Raw genomic sequence first — 18,568 nt, forward strand, 5'->3', positions numbered from 1 at the left:
CATCCCCTCGTTACACTGAACTTTGGACTAAACACACCTTTTATCATCAATAATAATATTTGAAGTATGGTGTCAGAATGTGAAGATAAAGACTCGTCAGACTTGATGTGAACCTTTAATCCTTTAGTTCAGTTAAAGTTTTTAATTTTACAGACTCAAAGAAAAACTAACACCAAACCACCTGAATCATGCAGGTCAGAAAAAACAGCTACACAACAGCAACTTAACACAATAACCACAGTCATATTATTAATAATAAATATACACAGTCACACAAGGTCAGCTGAGAGCCGAGTACCAAAAACTGTAACAAAGATCATAAATAGACGTTTGGCTTCAGTCTGAGGAGGGAGTCACATGATCCCTTCCTCCTCCAGTCTCTTATTCAGACTTATGTTATGTAATTAATTGTTAACACTGATGCATAATGATGTTTCAGTTGTTTGACCTCCAGAACTTTAAACACTTTTTCATTCCGTTATCGTAGGTTTGACACATCTACAACTTTTTTTCACAGGATCAATAAAACTTTTAAGACTTTAGAATGAACAGTGTGATTGGACATCTTTCCTGTAGAGCCGGTCAGGGGACAGGTGGAACATCAGACATCAGGAACCGGATCTCAGTGTTGAATCATAGTCACGTACATGAGGACGATCAGACAACAGTCTTCAGGACACCGCTACGACAGGTGGGACAAGGGTCACGTGACCAGTGGAGGCAGCGAAGATAATCCTTCACTTAGTTTGAACACTGATGGTCGTCAGATCAGTCTGCGATCCATGACGTGGTTTCTATCGTGTGTGGAGATCTGGTTGATCCGTGTTCGAGCACACGTCAGGAAGTTCAAAGTTAAATGACAATATTGAGGAATAAGTACCGGGAGCCCCGAGGGCTCGCTGGGTTCTACGATGGTCCAGATGTTCAAGGTGAAGGACTCTGATTTACAACAACATCCAGATGTTTGAGTGTGTCGTGTTCCAAGTTGTCTCTGAGACGATGAGCTGCTCTTCAATGGGAGCTGTATAATTTCATATACAAGCAGTGGTGTGTATATAAATATATAGTAAAGATACATAACAGTGCAGGTTTCTACATGATCAAAACGATTGAACGCTCAGAGATTGGAATTTCTGTGACGAGCAAACTTTAGGGAACCCTCTAGTATTCAGCTGCCTCCATTGGTCACATGACCCGTGCTCCTCATCACAGCTCAGAGCAGACGAGGTTCCTCGGACTCATCAGATTGTTCTGTCAGGACTCAGTTTACAGTCGTACCAGGAAGTCTATTGAGGAAGCCATATCAAGGAGGACGTCCAGCTGCTGGGATGAGGGGGGGTGTTTTGAAGGACGGACCAGGGAACATATGGATTGGGGGGGGGGGGGGGTTCATTACCATAATGACATCACTCCCTTCATTCACTAATTGGTTCATATCACTGGAGGGCTGCTGAGCACTCACCTTTAGTCCAACTAACATGCTAACACATGCTAAAGGGGTTCGACTAAGGCTCAGTCTGAGGTGTTAGCATGTTAGCTGCTGTCTAAGCGAGTTGTGTCAGCTACAAACCTGTAGCATGCCAGCTAACTGTAGGTGTGAGGACAGGGCTGTATTAGCAGTAGTCATGTCAGTTAGCATGTAAGCTAACTTTAGATGAGGGGTCAGGGTAGTACTGGTGGTATGGACGTGTCAGTTAGCATGTTAGCAGAGCAGCAGCAGCTCGTCGTCGCTGCTCTCCATCTTGCCTGTTGCCTCCAGACAGGCGTCAGGGATCTGAGCCGTGTGGACGATCCCACAGTGTTCACAGGGGCCATCCCGCCCTCTGTGGGGACGGTGGGCGTGGCCTGTGGAGGACGAGGGGTGTGGTTCCAGCAGCGGTTGATGGACATCGCTGATCAACGATGAGGAGGCGGAGTCAGAGTCGGACACAGGGATGAGAAGCTCCACATCTTCGTCCTCGTCTCGGCTCCCTCGTCGCTCAGCAGCCTCGTGTCTTCCTGTCTCCAGCTGATGGAGGGGGCTGTGATTGGTCCAGGTCTGGTTCTGTTGGTTCTGACTTGTCCTCGTCAGGTTCCTAGCGAAACGGTGCAGGTTCTGGGCCAGACGCTGCAGGGCAGAGGTGGGCGGGGCCTGTATCTCTGAGGTATCACTGTGACATTCAGGATCTGGATTGGATGTTGCCATTGTGACAGGACTGGAAGGGGGCGGAGCCTCTCTGGGCCGGTCACGACACCTTTCGCTGCCCGGTATAGGGGTCATAGGCGTCGCCGACGTCGTCACGGATACCACAGCCTCAACAGCAGTGGAAGGGGGGGTCTTCTGAGGGAGGGGGGCCACAGGCCCACCCACCGCACCCACACCTCTCTCCCTCCCTCGCTCCCCCTCTGTGTCTGTATCGTCCGAGTCCGGAGACAGCAGATCTGAACCAGAACTCCCAGTGCTACCAGTACCTGCGCTGTCCTCCAGGTCAGCAGAGACCAGAGCCAAAGAACCGGAGCGCCGCGACCGCGAGAAGGTGAAGAGCCGGCGCCACAGGTTGCTGTGGCGACTGGAGGACGGGAGTCTGAGGGAGGTGAAGCCGAGCTGAGAGCGCACGGCCAGGCGGAGGTTCTCAAGCACAGACGCCTGAGGAGACAGAACACAAAACCATTACACTGTAACACACAAGAAACTCGACAACATGAGCACGACACGTTCATCCTGAAGGAGAAACTGAAGTTCAGCTACGAGGAGCACAAACAGTCCTGATGATGCTCTGCTCGGCACCAGAATCTGCACTGGGATCCGGTGGGGGGGGGGGGGGGGTTACGAGCATAATGAGACAACAAAAAGAATGTCTACCTGACTCCCAGAGCACACTGGGAAATCCTCCACGGGTGGGATCAGTCCCTGGGCGATCAACTGACCATAAGAGGGCGGGGCTTCCCTCCTCAGCAGCTCTGCCTCAACTCTGGACAGCTGAGTCTCAAAAGACCTGAAATGACCAATCAAAGAGCCCCATCACTGAGAAGCAGTTACCAACCAGAGCAGGAGACAGGTGGCGTCTACGAGGCGTCGCCTCACCCTCACCTGCGTTCGAACATGCGCAGCGAGTAGAGTTTGCAGGTGCAGCCGAGGGCGATGACCAGGAGGAGGCCACAGATGAGGCTGCCGATGACAGCAGCCGTGATGACTCTGGTGGGGACGATGACGGGACAGCTCTCCTCGTCACTTCCATCTCCACAGTCGTCCTGAGCGTCGCACACCCACGACTCAAACACGCAGCGGTTATTCTGCAGAGGTCAAAGGTTAAATTGATAGTGAAAATATACAATTTTTATCTAAACCTTGGCACAGACAATTAATCTCGGTTTTGTTTGGGTTTACGTTTCCCAAATTGTTCAGTACCTTGCAGTGGAAGTTCCCCGGCTGGCAGAAAAAGCAGTTCTTTTCATCAGAACCATTGGGGCAGCGGTTTTGGTAGTTGCAGCGGTCTGATCGAGGGTAACACGCTCCGTTTCTGGAACAGGGAAACTCGTCCTCTTGACACGAAGAACAGTTCAGCTCATCCCGACCGTTGGGACAGTGCCAGTAGCCATCGCAGCGCTGCTGCTCCGTGTAACAGCCCCAGTTCCCCCCACAGGGAACCTCCCAGGGCAGGCAGAAGCCATCCACCTTAAGAAAACACAGAAAGACAGGTTAAACAGAACCCACGAAAAACCCACAGACGCCCACAATCCACCTTAAAAATGAACTTGTGCATCGAGTCAGAACCACAAAAGATGAAGCAGAATCTGCAGCTGCAGAACCCAGGTCCCATCAAGATCACCTGGTAGGTGACGTTGAACCCTCGGGCAGCGTTAATCTTGTCGGCGTAGAAGTGAACTCGTAGCTGACCGGAAGATGAAACCACAGCCACCGGCGCCCTGGAGTCGAAGGCAGTCAACACCCTGAGCAGACGGCGAGGGTTCTCCTCGAGACCATCGTAGACTTTCACATAGTCTCCATAGCCTGTTCCGTCGAGCTTAAAGTCTGTGAACCTCAGAATGACCTGCAGGAGGAGAACGTAGGGAGAACAACATAAGTCCGGGGAGGAGCTGGTGGAAATCAAGCCCCTGTCAGGTCGACTGCGATGAGGTCAGAGGTCAGATGTTACCTTCCTATGGTCTCCTGTGTCGATCAGCCAGGTGCAATTACTCCCTGGAGGGTAGAAGTCAGGGTAGTTTGGAGAACTGAAGGAGCCGTAGAAGTTCCTCAACCATTCTCCACAGGTGGGAACGTCACAATCGATCTCATCTCCGAGGTCCTGGGGAAAGAAAACAACTGACACGCTAACTACTGTGTCGAGGGCTGAATGAAACACACAGCTTCAGGTCAGGGTGACGGAGCGGCTGGTACCTGGCAGTCGATGCTGCCGTCGCAGCGCAGACTGTGCGGCAGGCAGGTGTAGATGCGGGTGTAGCGGGACAGGCAGGGGAACTGGTTGAGGCTGCAGGGCTGGAAGGAGAAGGGCGAGTCCACACACAGCTCCTCGTCTGAGTTGTCACCACACTCATCCATGGAGTTACAGCGCCACCAGTCTGGGATGCACTTCCCGTTAGAGCAGTGGAACTGGTCCACATCACAGCTGGACGCCTCTGGTTTACCTAGAACAACAAGGCCATTTTGATTATTGACTTACTAAAACAGAGGATTCTTCACCAGCAGGAAATCGTGAGCTGTGAACCTGGCTTTAAAGTCCAGGTCAGAAAGGCTGTCAGTTCAACACTACACTAAGGAATCCGTGAATCAGCCTCAGGAAACATCCCTGACCTGCACGTGCCGAGTCCTCACCAGTGATGTAGGACAGTCTGAAGCCTTTTCCTGTCAGACTGTCATCAGAGTGGAAGTGGATCCAGACGTGGTCCTGGGACGAGATGTAGGGGGGGGGCAGCGAGGAACCACAAACCCTCAGTCCGTCCAGGCTCCTGTAGCTGCTGATGGACATCCAGTCCGACGAGCAGTGGTGGGAACCCTGGAGGTCAAAGTCCTGGAAACTACCAGAGGACACAAATAGAAACCAGTCAAATAAGTTGTTAGGGTGAATCTGAAGCTGGGGATTGGATCTGATAGTTTACAATTTAAATTCATAAGAAAACATTTGGGAACATGTTGAGTACTTTTTAATCTATTTAGTCTTAAGGTGTTATTGTAAAAAAATATATTTTTTTCTCTGATATCAGCTGCTGTATAATTTCTGTTCCTTCTATGATACATCTTCAGCTAAAAAAATATGTTATAATATTTATACACACTGGTGTGAAGACATGAAGAAGGATGTCCTGTGAAACTCACTGGTGCCTTGGAAAGGATCTGCATGAAGGTTACCTGACGGTGATGGTGTCTCCAGGCCGAGCTCTGATGTTCCAGCTGCAGTTCAGTCTGGCTGGATACTGGAAGGGCCAACCGGGGCTGGTGATGATGCCGCTGGACGCCCGCAGGAGCTCCGCCACGTCGCTGCAGGCTGCACCGAGAAACATCTGGTTAGTCAAACTGTTGAGTTTGAGGGTTTTGTGAATCGCTGATGCGTCATTATTGTGGCTGTGACCTCACCGTCTGAAATTCCAGATACATAGACGTTGTCGCTCCTCTGAGAGGCTGCAATGCATCCTGGGAAAGCATTAGTGCACAGATAGTTAACAGGATGAGAACAACAGAGAGCTAGCATCACCTAATCTCTTCCAGCTAGCACAGAAGCTGCATGACAACATCATCGGGTCCAACAATCATCACAGAACTGAAAACTGCTTAATGTGGCAACTTTAAACAACAGAAAACTAGCTTGAAATCTGATTTAAATATTTGACCAATTTGTTTAATTATCAAATAGAAAAGACTGAATTTAGGATAAATCTGATTTCTCAACATATTTCCACCAACGTGCAAACAAGCTCAGAAGGTTCAGGTACAAACCAGTTCATCTAAACACGTTCAGATGAATAACAAGACGTGGAAATTAGCAAAGAGAAATCAGTAATAAATGAGTCAACATACAAATATAAACAAAGGGAAATGCAAAAGTATAAACAGTTTAAAAGGATTTTACACGTTAATTAAAATAACACATACATTCATCATGTGTAATCATAAACTATTTCTTTGATGCTTCACCAACAGACCCCTGAACGCAGCACGACCCCTGAATAGATTAACGAGCAGCGGTGCATTCACTCCATGTTGGTACCAGCTGATCCTGAGTCAGTGGACTCACCTGACAGTATGAGCAGGTAGACGACCCACGCTGACCCCAGGGCCATGTTGCCTCCTCGGGTTCCCGGGTGTGAAGCGGTGCTGACCGGTGAACCTACAGCTGCATGTCAGCCTCACTCCGCTCTGCAGTGTCCGCTGATCTCAGACCCGTGTTTACTGGTTAATCTGTTAGCTGTGCATCTGCTAACACACACACCAACCCTAAACCAGCAAACGGACTGTCCTGTCTATCATCTACCAGCTAACTAAGCTAACAGCGCTAACCTGCGCTCACATCATAAACCATCAGCTGCCGAAGCAAACAAAGAAATCGGATTCCTGCTGGCTAACAGCTAAGGCTAGCTCTGCTAGCTAAAAGTACTGGACTGTTTTAACAACATGTCGCTTCGGGAACGGGCTCGATGGTCACAACAATCCGACACATGATTAAAACCCGGTTATTACCCTGTTATTACAGCTAACGACTTGAACCAGCAGCTAGCTAGATTAAAGAAAGAGAGGCTAGCTATCTGGCTAGCCTGCTTCTTCTGTACAAAACAACTGACCACAAACTAGCAGCTGGAATCCGGCTAACGAGGCTAACATGAATAACAGTGGACGGTTAGCTGGGACATTAACGCAGCTAAGCGGGGGACCAGTCCGACAGTCACCCGGGTTAACCAGAGCTAACCCGAGATAACGGAGACAAGCTCGTGAGATGTTAGTGTCCGTCTGACGACACTTTCACTGCCTGTGTTAGCTGTTAGCTTCCCCTGGTTCTTCTGAGCGGTTATCTGTTAGCTTCCCCTGGTTCTTCTGAGCTGTTAGCTGTTAGCTTCCCCTGGTTCTTCTGAGCTGTTAGCTGTTAGCTTTGTGTCGAGCTGGACAACTACAGTTAGGGACTGTGACGTAATATCCACCGACCAATCAACAACCAGATTATCTTCTGTTTCTCTCTTTAATCCGCTAAATCAGATTAAATAAATATATATTTTCTAGAAAACATGTACTTACTTTACAATAAACAAATCTACTTTATAATAAACATATTACAATCAACTTAACATTTACTTTATAAATAAATATTTACGTTATAAATCAATTAAATATTACTTATTAAATAAAACATCTTTAAATAATAAATCAAATTAATTTTACTTTTCAACTAAGCTGAATTTAGCTTTATGAATAAACAGAACATTTCTTGTTTTTAATAGTTTTCTTCTATTTGAAAATGGGGCAGCAGAGATTCAGAGAAACAAGACAATCCTGTTTGTTCCTTTATGTTGTTGATAGTCAATCAATCAATCAATCAAATTGTATTTGTATAGCCCATATTCAAAAATCACAATTCGTCTCATAGGGCTTTAACATGGTGAGACATCCTCTGTCCTTCACCCTCAACAACAGTCAGGACAAACTACTAAAAACCTTAGTAGTAAAAAATACATAGAAACCTCAGAGACACATGTGAGGACCCGTCTCCCAGGTGGGACAGAAAGATGAAGTATAAAGCACCAGGATCTGGAGACACACAAGATAACTTTATTTAACAGTTTAAATCACTCACACTCCAGTCTAACACTAGAGGGAGGTTGGAAAGATGGTAGAACTGAACATGTGTTTTCACATCTGTCGTGTGGGTCAGCAGACTTTCAGCTGTTCCATTGTTTCCTTTTCTCTGCCCCCCCTTTTCACTGTGTGTGTGTGGGGGGGCACACACACACAGTGAAAGTCGCCATCTGCTGCGAGGTTACCCCCCCCCCCCCCTCCACCCGCTGCATTAACAAATGTTCCCAGGGAGAAGGTCAAACGCCACCCACTGTCAACCTGCACATATGTGGTGGTTATAATTCAGGACTTATAGATTTCATGTTCCTGTTGTTGGTGTGGTTAGGCCCCTGGTGTCAACACTACACTAACATCTGATGGAAATGCTGCTATCTTATTCTGATGACATTCACAGTCTGAGCAGAAGTGATCGTGGGGTGGAGGCGTGTTGACCCTGTTGATTCCGCCTGATTTCAGATCATCAAATAACTGATTCAAACCGAACTGATCAGTTGAACAAACATCAGAGAGATAAGAACGACCTGAAACGACACAAAGCATTTTTAAAAACATTTATTTAATGTCCACTTTTTCAGATTAGTGACCAATACCATTCAGCAGCCTGGGGGCGATTGATATGATTTGACCTCATGCCATCAAACTTTATTGGTCTATGATTCAAACCAGGAAACGATGAACCAGGTGTGTGCAGGTACAGACAGGTGAGTCGCTGTGTCTGTCCTTTGACGTCTGAACTGTCCTGGGAACAGCACCATCAGACTGGTTTATCTTCTGACCTCCAGTCTGAGTTGTTTTGAATGTTTCTGACCCATGAGCATCCACTGCTGTTGCTGCTGAAGCTCATGATGATGCTCAGCAGAAGTTTTTTGTCCACCTGTCAGACTCTTACAAATCCCAAAACATGAAGGTCTGCAGCGACAGCTACGATGATGATGACGATGATGCTGATGAAGAGTTGTCTGCGTAGCCCCGCAGGAAGTGATCCAGACTGAGGACCGTCCCCCAGCCGACCGCAGGGTCCATGCTGATGAAGTCATCCAGGTTCATGTGACTCTCTGAGGAGGAAACGCATCACAGCATGTCATCACAAGGTCACATGGTATACATAGTGATGGCATGCTGAAGTGACAGGAGGCGACATGGGACCTGCTGTGTGAATGGGGGGGTATGGTGGGGGGGGCATCTTCCAGGACCCGTCGGACGCTTTCATGTGAGATCGATCAGATGCAAAGTTCAACAGGAAGCTGTCAGCAGGTATGACACGCAACTTCCTGTTAGAAGAGAAGAGTGTGATACCTGTGGTATTAAGGTGTGTTTCTGTTGAGGTGTGTTGTTCAGGTGTGTTTCTGTTGAGGTGTGTTGTTCAGGTGTGTTTCTGTTGAGGTGTGTTGTTCAGGTGTGTTTCTGTTGAGGTGTGTTGTTCAGGTGTGTTTCTGTTGAGGTGTGTTGTTCAGGTGTGTTTCTGTTGAGGTGTGTTGTTCAGGTGTGTTTCTGTTGAGGTGTGTTGTTCAGGTGTGTTGTTCAGATGTGTTTCTGATGAGGTGTGTTTCTGTTGGGGTGTGTTGTTCAGGTGTGTTGTTCAGATGTGTTTCTGATGAGGTGTGTTTCTGTTGGGGTGTGTTGTTCAGGTGTGTTTCTGATGAGGTGTGTTGTTCAGGTGTGTTTCTGATGAGGTGTGTTGTTCAGGTGTGTTTCTGTTGGGGTGTGTTGTTCAGGTGTGTTGTTCAGATGTGTTTCTGTTGAGGTGTGTTTCTGTTGAGGTGTGTTGTTCAGGTGTGTTTCTGATGAGGTGTGTTGTTCAGGTGTGTTTCTGTTGGGGTGTGTTGTTCAGGTGTGTTTCTGATGAGGTGTGTTGTTCAGGTGTGTTTCTGATGAGGTGTGTTGTTCAGGTGTGTTTCTGATGAGGTGTGTTGTTCAGGTGTGTTTCTGATGAGGTGTGTTGTTCAGGTGTGTTTCTGTTGAGGTGTGTTGTTCAGATGTGTTTCTGATGAGGTGTGTTGTTCAGGTGTGTTTCTGTTGAGATGTGTTGTTCAGGTGTGTTTCTGTTGAGGTGTGTTGTTCAGGTGTGTTTCTGTTGGGGTGTGTTTCTGTTGAGGTGTGTTTCTGATGAGGTGTGTTGTTCAGGTGTGTTTCTGTTGGGGTGTGTTGTTCAGGTGTGTTGTTCAGATGTGTTTCTGTTGAGGTGTGTTTCTGTTGAGGTGTGTTTCTGATGAGGTGTGTTGTTCAGGTGTGTTTCTGATGAGGTGTGTTGTTCAGGTGTGTTTCTGATGAGGTGTGTTGTTCAGGTGTGTTTCTGATGAGGTGTGTTGTTCAGGTGTGTTTCTGATGAGGTGTGTTGTTCAGATGTGTTTCTGATGAGGTGTGTTGTTCAGGTGTGCGTTCAGCCTACCTGTGGTATTAAGGTGTGTTTCTGTTGAGGTGTGTTGTTCAGATGTGTTTCTGTTGAGGTGTGTTGTTCAGGTGTGTTTCTGTTGAGGTGTGTTGTTCAGGTGTGTTTCTGTTGAGGTGTGTTGTTCAGGTGTGTTTCTGTTGAGGTGTGTTGTTCAGGTGTGTTTCTGTTGAGGTGTGTTGTTCAGGTGTGTTTCTGATGAGGTGTGTTGTTCAGGTGTGTTTCTGTTGGGGTGTGTTGTTCAGGTGTGCGTTCAGGCTACCTGTGGTACTCGGGTCTGATGCTGCGGTCCGACCGGAGGGCCTTGGCGCTGTACAGTTTCAGGCTGCAGGGAAACGACAGCTCAGAGTCCAGATCATAAACTACAGCGTCCGACTGAAGACCTCTGACCATCAGGATCACATGGTAGTCCTGAAAGGCACGGTGATGTCATCAGTTACATGACCATGACATAATTACTGTTCCTTGTCTGTGACATCATCAAAAACACATTATAATCACAGACCCAGATCACGGGCTGGTCTCCACGTCCAGACTTCTGTTTCCACAGAGGAACCTGACGGAGAACACAGAACGTTACTGACATCAGCTTTAGAACCAGACAGGTGCTGCTCAAGAACACAACATGTACGTCAGCCAGCCTGACAGATGTGGACGTTCTGTAGAGTTCTCACCATTCGGTTCTCATTTGAGATGAAGACCACAGACAGATGTTCCAGAGGTGCGGTTCTCTCCTTCTTGACAAACTCACAAAGTTTCCAAACATTTTCTTCACTTTAAAACAAGAACATGCAACAGAACCAGTCAGACACCAGCAGAACCCTGAGAACAGTCAGAACAAACTCGAATCAATGATGTTCGGACCAACACTCGGCAGCCAATCAGGCGTGAGAATCAGCTGGAGAACCAGGTTCTAACGAGCCATCGCTCCATTAACAGGATGAACTGTGTGTCGAGCTGAAAGGAATTAACGTGAAATAATAGTTTTGGACAGAAAGCTCATGAAGGGAAACGGAATTTAACAAATAAAATAAAACATCTCTGATTGTTTACTGTCTGATGTGGAACCAACAAGAATTCAAAGAGCTGCATTTTATTTTGAAAGAAGCCTCTGGCCTCAACACACACACACACAAACACAGCTATTGAACTGAGGTTTCCAGTCGGCGGATCGGACTGGTCGAGTCAGCTGATCAGACTGGTGTACTGGTGATCAGACTGGTCGATCAGTATTTACCAGTAGCAGCTGGTGTAGACGCAGTTTTCGCGGGTCGGTGTGATTCCGTCTTCACGCTTCATGTCGAGGCTTCCTGGAAGTAGTTTTAACACGTCACATCCTGTAGACTGTGCCCTATCATATTAAAAGTCCAGTGAGACCTTCTTTTTTAAACGTGGTGATTTTCTGTGTTGATGAAAACTAACAACTCTCGACCGGAAATTAACATTAGCAAATCTGAAGTGATGTATTTCATATTTTCATTGTATTTTCGTGCAGTTCTTTTTTAACTGAACCTGTTCTAGTCAAATGGACACTTCAAAATAAAACTCTTAACCTATTTAATGGATGGACGGAGCTTTAGTTTTATTTAAGTAAACCGTTTGTTTTTTTAAACGTTTAACTGTCTGTAACTGTCGTGTGGTTCAGTTTGTGTCAGCAGAAGAAACAACACACAGCTGATGATGCAACAAACAACAAAATCAATCAACAGAACAAACAGGTCAGAAAGTTTGGGTTTAATTAATGACAAAGACAATAATAGTTTTGAGGTTAAAAGTGAAAACAGTCAAAAACAAAGTTTCTACAACAGCTTGTATCCAAGCAACCTCGGCAGGGAGCTGCTGGGAGGTTACTGGTTGGTTGTCGAGCAGGTTGCTAGGTTGCTGGTCAGGTTACTGGTGGGTTGTCGAGCAGGTTGCTAGGTTGCTGGTCAGGTTACTGGTGGGTTGTCGAGCCGGTTGCTAGGTAAATAGACGGATGGTCGCGTCCGCACCGGAGGAGAAGACCCAGGGCTGTGTGGGGTGGAAGGTCACATCCAGAACACCAAGGTCGTGAGTGATCACATGACCCCTGAGGACCTTCACCGGGACGATCAACGGGTTCTGCAGCAGGTCACTGGAGGGGGGAGGGGGGAGGCGGGGGGGGGGGGGGGGTGTTAGCATTTATCTGTGTATCTGTGTATCACAGTTTTGTGTATACGAGTGTGTGTCTTACTTGTAAACAGTCCCGTGACAGACGATCACTGATCCATCATCAGACGCTGACGCAAACAACGGGTAAGTTCTGTGATAGGCCACACCCCTCACTGCCTTTTTATGGTGTCTGCAGACAGGAAGTGATAAATGTGTTCAATACCAACAAAATTACAACACACAGAAGGAACAATCAAAACCTGATCAATTCATTTAGGACCAAATAATCATTTCAGCTAGGGGAGGGGGTTTGATTGACAGGAGATGACTGTACCGTAACATCTTGTAGGGTTTGGTGGAGAGGTCGAGATCAAACCAGCTCAGTCTACAGTCGTAACTTCCACAGATCACATGATCACCTTTGGACAGAAAGGGAGACAGTGATTCTAACAGTCACAGAGGACTTGTAGTGAATGTGGTGTCGAGGTGGATCTGGTGTGGTCACCTCCAGGGTGGACGGCCATGCTGGAGATCCACTTGGAGTTTGCCTGTAGTTTTTTGGTCATTTCCTGTTTGACCAAGTTGTAGATCCGAACAGAGCGCTGCGTGGCCACAAAGAAGTAGGGCCGAACCGGGTGGAAGGATACACACTGAACCAGGCCTTTGTTCTTCCTGAAGGGGTTCTGACTGCGTCTCTTGCTCAGCTGGTGGATGAACACCTGCAGGTGGCTCGAGTGATCCGGCATCACGGACGCCAGGTAGTCGCCCTTAGCATGCCAAGCTACCTGGTGGACAGCCTGAGGGATCAACAGTGACCAGTTAGTGGAGTTCAGGTATCGATAAGGATTCTGAAATCAATCAGTGTTCTCTCACTTTGGGATGTTGGATTTTGAGGCGGATCCCCTGGTTTAGCTCCTCCCCCTCAGTGTCACTCCAGGTGACAGTGCCAGCCTCCTCTGTTGACCCCGCCTCCTGCGGACCTGAGAGGAGTCGCTCTGATGATGACACAACCTGTTTGTCTGCCAGAGAGGGAGACAGGATCAACACCACGGAGTCCCTGCAACAGAGAGAGAGACAAGTCATCACTCAGGGGCTGCTCACAACAGGTCGCACACAGTGGGACGAACACAACAGGTCGCACACAGTGGGACGAACACAACAGGTCGCACACAGTGGGATGAACACAACAGGTCGCACACAGTGGGGTGGGCTGGTACTTACACTGCGACCGCCAGCAGGCAGACAGAAGGATTTGGGTTCCAAGTGATGCTCTTCACAGCTCCACCCACCTGGATTGTCTTCAGACAGCGAGATGAACACACCTCCCAGAATCTCACAGAAGCATCATCAGAACCTGGATGAACACAGAACCAGCACAAGCTGAGCAAGTAACTACAACTCCCATGGTGCATTTCCCTGGCCAACAGCCATCACAGCACACATTGACAGTGAGACACTGAACTGTGTACAGCGTTAACAGCAGAGGCCACTCCCCCAATCAACCAGCAGCATGATGTCATACAGGTGGAGTGTGTGATTGGTGAGTTACCTGAAGCAAGCCACTGTCCTGATGGAGACACACTGATGGAGCGAACCAGACCGCTGTGCCCCCGGTACACCTGAAAACACACACACACGTACAACAGATCACATGACGGCAGTGGTCGCCTGCTGGCTGGCAGTGTGTGTGACCGTCTTCAGGGGACACTGGACACGTGTCATCAGATCAGTAAGAACACAAACACGTGGACGTACCAGAGACTGCGTGGTAGGGAACGGCTGCAGGTCTTTGGGTTTGGGAAGTTTTGGGATCAAATCCTCTGGATTTACGTTCACCTGAAAACACACAGATCGATGATCACCTCCACAGACACACTGTGCTCTGATTGGCTGCAGGAGCTTTTCTCATTATCTGTTTATCACGGGGAAACTGGTGCTAGCTACCCTCATCTTCCTCTGTCGGGGACACAGGTAAAGGTCGAGGCAGCGCTCAAACCTCTCGTGGAGGAAACGAGGAAACGCTGGGACCTGCCGGAGGCTCGAGAACCTCTTCGGAACAAATGGCCACTTCCTGTCTGACGGATCCTGCTGTTCCCACAGAGCGAGCTGCAGAGAGAGAGAGAGAGAGATGTTCTATCTGTTCTCTAACAGGGGGAGTCAAACAGGTGAGGTCCTCGTCATGTGACATACCTCCTCTTCGGTGAACAGGTACTCAGGTGGGGGGTTGTAGGACTCATGGTGACCAGGTAGTGGGATCTTGGGGGCGGGGAGGTGCATCCTATGTCTGGCCAGGATGGACGTGTCCTCACTCGCCCAGAGGTCGTAGAAATTACCCCGAGTGTCGTCCTGCACCCGTCGAGGTTTGATCCAGCCCATCTTTATCGCATGGACCAGTTTAGATACCTGGGGACAATGAGAGAGACAGGTGAGAGAGAGGGAGGCAGACAGGTGAGAGAGAGGGAGGCAGACAGGTGAGAGAGAGGGAGGCAGACAGGTGAGAGGGAGGGAGGCAGACAGGTGAGAGAGACAGATGTGAGAGAGGGGGAGAGAGACAGGTGAGAGAGAGGGAGGCAGACAGGTGAGAGAGGGGGAGAGAGACAGGTGAGAGAGAGGGAGGCAGACAGGTGAGAGAGAGGGAGGCAGACAGGTGAGAGAGACAGATGTGAGAGAGGGGGAGAGAGACAGGTGAGAGAGGGGGAGGCAGACAGGTGAGAGAGGGGGAGGCAGACAGGTGAGAGAGAGGGAGGCAGATAGGTAAGAGAGACAGATGTGAGAGAGAGGGAGAGAGACAGGTGAGAGAGGGGGAGAGAGACAGGTGAGAGAGAGGGAGGCAGACAGGTGAGAGAGAGGGAGGCAGACAGGTGAGAGAGAGGGAGGCAGATAGGTAAGAGAGACAGATGTGAGAAAGAGGGAGACAGATAGGTGAGAGAGGGGGAGAGAGACAGATGTGAGAGAGAGGGAGGCAGACAGGTGAGAGAGGGGGAGAGAGACAGGTGAGAGAGGGGGAGAGAGACAGGTGAGAGAGGGGGAGTGAGACAGGTGAGAGAGAGGGAGACAGACAGGTGAGAGAGGGGGAGAGAGGGGGAGAGAGACAGGTGAGAGAGAGGGAGGCAGATAGGTGAGAGAGAGGGAGGCAGATAGGTGAGAGAGGGGGAGAGAGACAGGTGAGAGAGGGGGAGGCAGACAGGTGAGAGAGGGGGAGAGAGACATGTGAGAGAGGGGGAGAGAGACAGGTGAGAGAGGGGGAGAGAGGGGGGTGAGAGAGGGGGAGACAGACAGGGGAGAGAGGGGGAGAGAGACAGGTGAGAGAGGGGGAGAGAGACAGGTGAGAGAGGGGGAGAGGGGGGGTGAGAGAGGGGGAGTGAGACAGGTGAGAGAGAGGGAGACAGACAGGTGAGAGAGGGGGAGAGAGGGGGAGAGAGACAGGTGAGAGAGAGGGAGGCAGATAGGTGAGAGAGAGGGAGGCAGATAGGTGAGAGAGAGGGAGGCAGATAGGTGAGAGAGAGGGAGGCAGATAGGTGAGAGAGAGGGAGGCAGATAGGTGAGAGAGGGGGAGAGAGACAGGTGAGAGAGGGGGAGGCAGACAGGTGAGAGAGAGGGAGGCAGACAGGTGAGAGAGGGGGAGAGAGACAGGTGAGAGAGGGGGAGAGAGACGGGTGAGAGAGGGGGAGAGAGGGGGGTGAGAGAGGGGGAGAGAGACAGGTGAGAGAGGGGGAGGCAGACAGGTGAGAGAGAGGGAGGCAGACAGGTGAGAGAGAGGGAGACAGACAGGTGAGAGAGGGGGAGAGAGACAGGTGAGAGAGGGGGAGGCAGACAGGTGAGAGAGAGGGAGGCAGACAGGTGAGAGAGGGGGAGAGAGACAGGTGAGAGAGGGGGAGGCAGACAGGTGAGAGAGAGGGAGGCAGACAGGTGAGAGAGGGGGAGAGAGACAGGTGAGAGAGGGGGAGACAGACAGGGGAGAGAGAGGGTGAGAGAGAGGGTGAGAGAGAGGGTGAGAGGGAGACAGACAGCTGAGAGAGCCTGGTGTTATGGTGACACCCTACCTTCTCCTTCTCGATCAGTGAGGGGATGAAGCTGCGTTTGTCAGCAGGTCTGTTGGTGACGGGATGAATCATCACGTCGTTACTGAAGAACTCCACCGTGGGCTGAGGAGGAAGAAGAGCGAGGAAGAGCAGTGAGTGGACGCTCTACAAGTTTAACAACGTACCACGTCAACCTCACTGAACCTGATCCTCCAATATCAAACAGTTCAGGCTTTGTTCTTAAACAACATGACCCAGGTGCAGGTGTGTCCCAGTTGGGACACACCTGGACCTGGTTCATGTTGGGACATGTTGGGACACCTGTCCCAACTGTCCAGCACTGGACAGACAACGCAGTCACATGTTCAGGCTGAGGGGGTGGAGCCTCGTGATAACCTGAACGTACCTGGTACTCGTTGAAGTTGACGTCTCCGAACTGTCCTTTCTGCAGACGGTTAACCAGCGCCACCTGCTCGTCTGACAGGACGATGTCACTTCCTGTCTGTTTGTCATGGACCGTTCTCCTGCAGACACATCGCCGTTAGCATTGTTAGCATTCTCTCTTTAAACCATTGGAGGAGCTAGTATCATTCTAGCAGGCTCACCAGTAGTCTGGATTCTCCATTTTGTCCAAGAATTCATCGAGCTCGTCCTTGTTCCTGATTGGTTTGAGGATCTTCTTCCCGTCCAGATCATAGCCAATGTGAGGGAAGTCTTTGTACCACTCCATGGGAATGTTCCCCACAGTGTTCCTGATGTCCTGCAACACAACAAGAACGTCAGAGAACGTAGAATGATTAAGAACTGCTGATGGCTTTAGAACCAAATCAGACAATCCTGCAGAGAATTCAACAGCACAGAAACCAAGAGAACGTCAGAGAGCTGATTAGAACCCACAGAACCGAGTCCCTAAAGATCATCAACAAACAGAAAGTTCAAATAACCCAGAGAAACTCAGGAGAACATCCCGTGGAACCCAACAGAACCCAGAAGAACGCTGGTCGTTTTGCCTCACCTCCTCGTCTGAAGAGTCGTGTTCGTACTCATCTTCTTTCTTCTCTCCCTCTGTCACTCCTCCCTCCTTCTTCTTCTTCTTCTTCTTCTTCTTTCCCTCTGGTGTCTGCAGGACAACAGGACACAGGTGAAGTTCTACAGGAGAACACAGGTGAGTGACTACCCGCCAATCAACTGTCTAGATTAAACTCTACCTGCTGAGTCTGCTCTGAGTCCAGGATCAACTCATCTTCTTCTTCATCATCATCATCACTGTCACTCCCAGAGTCCTCCAGTCCTGAGTAAACACTGTCCTCGCTGTCGGACAGATCCCCATCCTCCCCCTCGAGGGCAGGCTTGTCTTTGAGGTTGAAGATCTGATGAAGACACCGGGTTCAATGACTGACCACCACACCAGACTCAATTCAAAATCTAGATGATTTTAACAGAGTTGACAGATCACATGATTTTTATTCTATTTGTCTCTGAAACTTAGTTTAAAAGTCTGTGTAAAAAGACTTCACCACAGTATCAATAACAGTATCGATGAAACGTGAATATGAGCAACTGCTGAGCATCAGATTCAAACTAATAGATGTCATTGAGTCAATCTTCAGGTCAGATGAGTGAACAATGATTAATAAGCATCGGCTCCTCACAGCACGGTGGGTTCCAGTGAAACAACAGATCGCTTTAAGAAGGCGTCATGGTCCCAGTCGAACTGAACTCCAGTCGGACCCGGACCCAAAGGCTCTGAACCGGAGACCAGCAGAGGGTCATCAGGTCATTACACCCTGTGATCCCAGTACACTGTTATTTAGCTTTAGCTGAAGTTAGCCTGGTTGTGAGAACTGAGCTAACGAGCGGTTTCCATTCAGAAGTCCGTTTAGAATCCGATCTACTTCGCGGGTCGCAGTATAAACAGCTGTGGAGTGAATCTGGACTCAATATGGTTTCTTCTTCAGCTTTATTCACCGTTATCTGAGACTGTTGAACAGCAACGTGTTTTGGTTTAGCATGCTAATAGCTAGCTCCCTGCACCTCCTCGGGTCACCTCCTCCTGTCTGTCTGTCTCACCTCTTCCTCTTCCTCTTCTTCCTTACTCCTCTTCTTCGTTTTCTCTTGGACCTTCTTCATCCCTTCTTTCTTCATCTCCTCTTTCTGTTCGTGGCTCCGCATGTTGCTGCTTCTCCCCTCCATTCACCCACGTGGGAGCCTACAGGGTCAAAGGTCATGCGTCGAAGAAGGAGGAGT

At 49.1% G+C, this 18,568-nt stretch overlaps 3 protein-coding genes across 4 annotated transcripts; all 3 read right to left on the minus strand.

Annotated features, from left to right (window-relative positions):
* Positions 1 to 101: 101 nt before the first annotated feature.
* Positions 102 to 7,074, minus strand: lrp12 (low density lipoprotein receptor-related protein 12). Its single transcript, XM_062409577.1, has 11 exons — positions 6,231 to 7,074; positions 5,573 to 5,629; positions 5,348 to 5,483; positions 4,814 to 5,016; positions 4,379 to 4,626; positions 4,137 to 4,286; positions 3,810 to 4,031; positions 3,389 to 3,655; positions 3,071 to 3,273; positions 2,843 to 2,975; positions 102 to 2,626 (listed from the first exon to the last, which is right to left on the minus strand). Exons 1-11 carry the CDS (start codon positions 6,274 to 6,276, stop codon positions 1,703 to 1,705), a joined length of 2,589 nt encoding a protein of 862 aa, XP_062265561.1. The 5' UTR covers positions 6,277 to 7,074; the 3' UTR covers positions 102 to 1,702.
* Positions 7,075 to 8,317: 1,243 nt separating this feature from the next.
* On the minus strand, positions 8,318 to 11,540 carry ntaq1 (N-terminal glutamine amidase 1). The gene is made up of 6 exons (XM_062409610.1): positions 11,407 to 11,540; positions 10,844 to 10,943; positions 10,675 to 10,725; positions 10,432 to 10,580; positions 8,927 to 9,051; positions 8,318 to 8,835 (listed from the first exon to the last, which is right to left on the minus strand). The coding sequence occupies exons 1-6, from the start codon at positions 11,466 to 11,468 to the stop codon at positions 8,702 to 8,704; spliced, it is 621 nt and encodes a 206-aa protein (XP_062265594.1). The 5' UTR covers positions 11,469 to 11,540; the 3' UTR covers positions 8,318 to 8,701.
* Positions 11,541 to 11,888: 348 nt separating this feature from the next.
* On the minus strand, positions 11,889 to 18,553 carry bop1 (BOP1 ribosomal biogenesis factor). 2 transcript variants are annotated; one of them, XM_062409579.1, is made up of 17 exons: positions 18,392 to 18,553; positions 17,530 to 17,691; positions 17,337 to 17,441; positions 16,927 to 17,081; positions 16,728 to 16,845; positions 16,343 to 16,444; positions 14,490 to 14,702; positions 14,244 to 14,405; positions 14,055 to 14,135; positions 13,849 to 13,918; positions 13,521 to 13,653; positions 13,173 to 13,356; positions 12,805 to 13,096; positions 12,634 to 12,718; positions 12,382 to 12,489; positions 12,082 to 12,282; positions 11,889 to 12,038 (listed from the first exon to the last, which is right to left on the minus strand). In XM_062409579.1, the coding sequence occupies exons 1-16, from the start codon at positions 18,512 to 18,514 to the stop codon at positions 12,129 to 12,131; spliced, it is 2,247 nt and encodes a 748-aa protein (XP_062265563.1). In that variant the 5' UTR covers positions 18,515 to 18,553; the 3' UTR covers positions 11,889 to 12,038; positions 12,082 to 12,128. The 2 variants fall into 2 exon arrangements, with proteins under 2 accessions (XP_062265563.1, XP_062265562.1); XM_062409578.1 differs by having other exon boundaries at positions 11,889 to 12,282.
* Between the last annotated feature and the right edge of the window lie 15 nt (positions 18,554 to 18,568).

The sequence above is a fragment of the Platichthys flesus genome, chromosome 17 (genome assembly GCF_949316205.1).
Source record: "Platichthys flesus chromosome 17, fPlaFle2.1, whole genome shotgun sequence".
NCBI lineage: Eukaryota > Metazoa > Chordata > Actinopteri > Pleuronectiformes > Pleuronectidae > Platichthys > Platichthys flesus.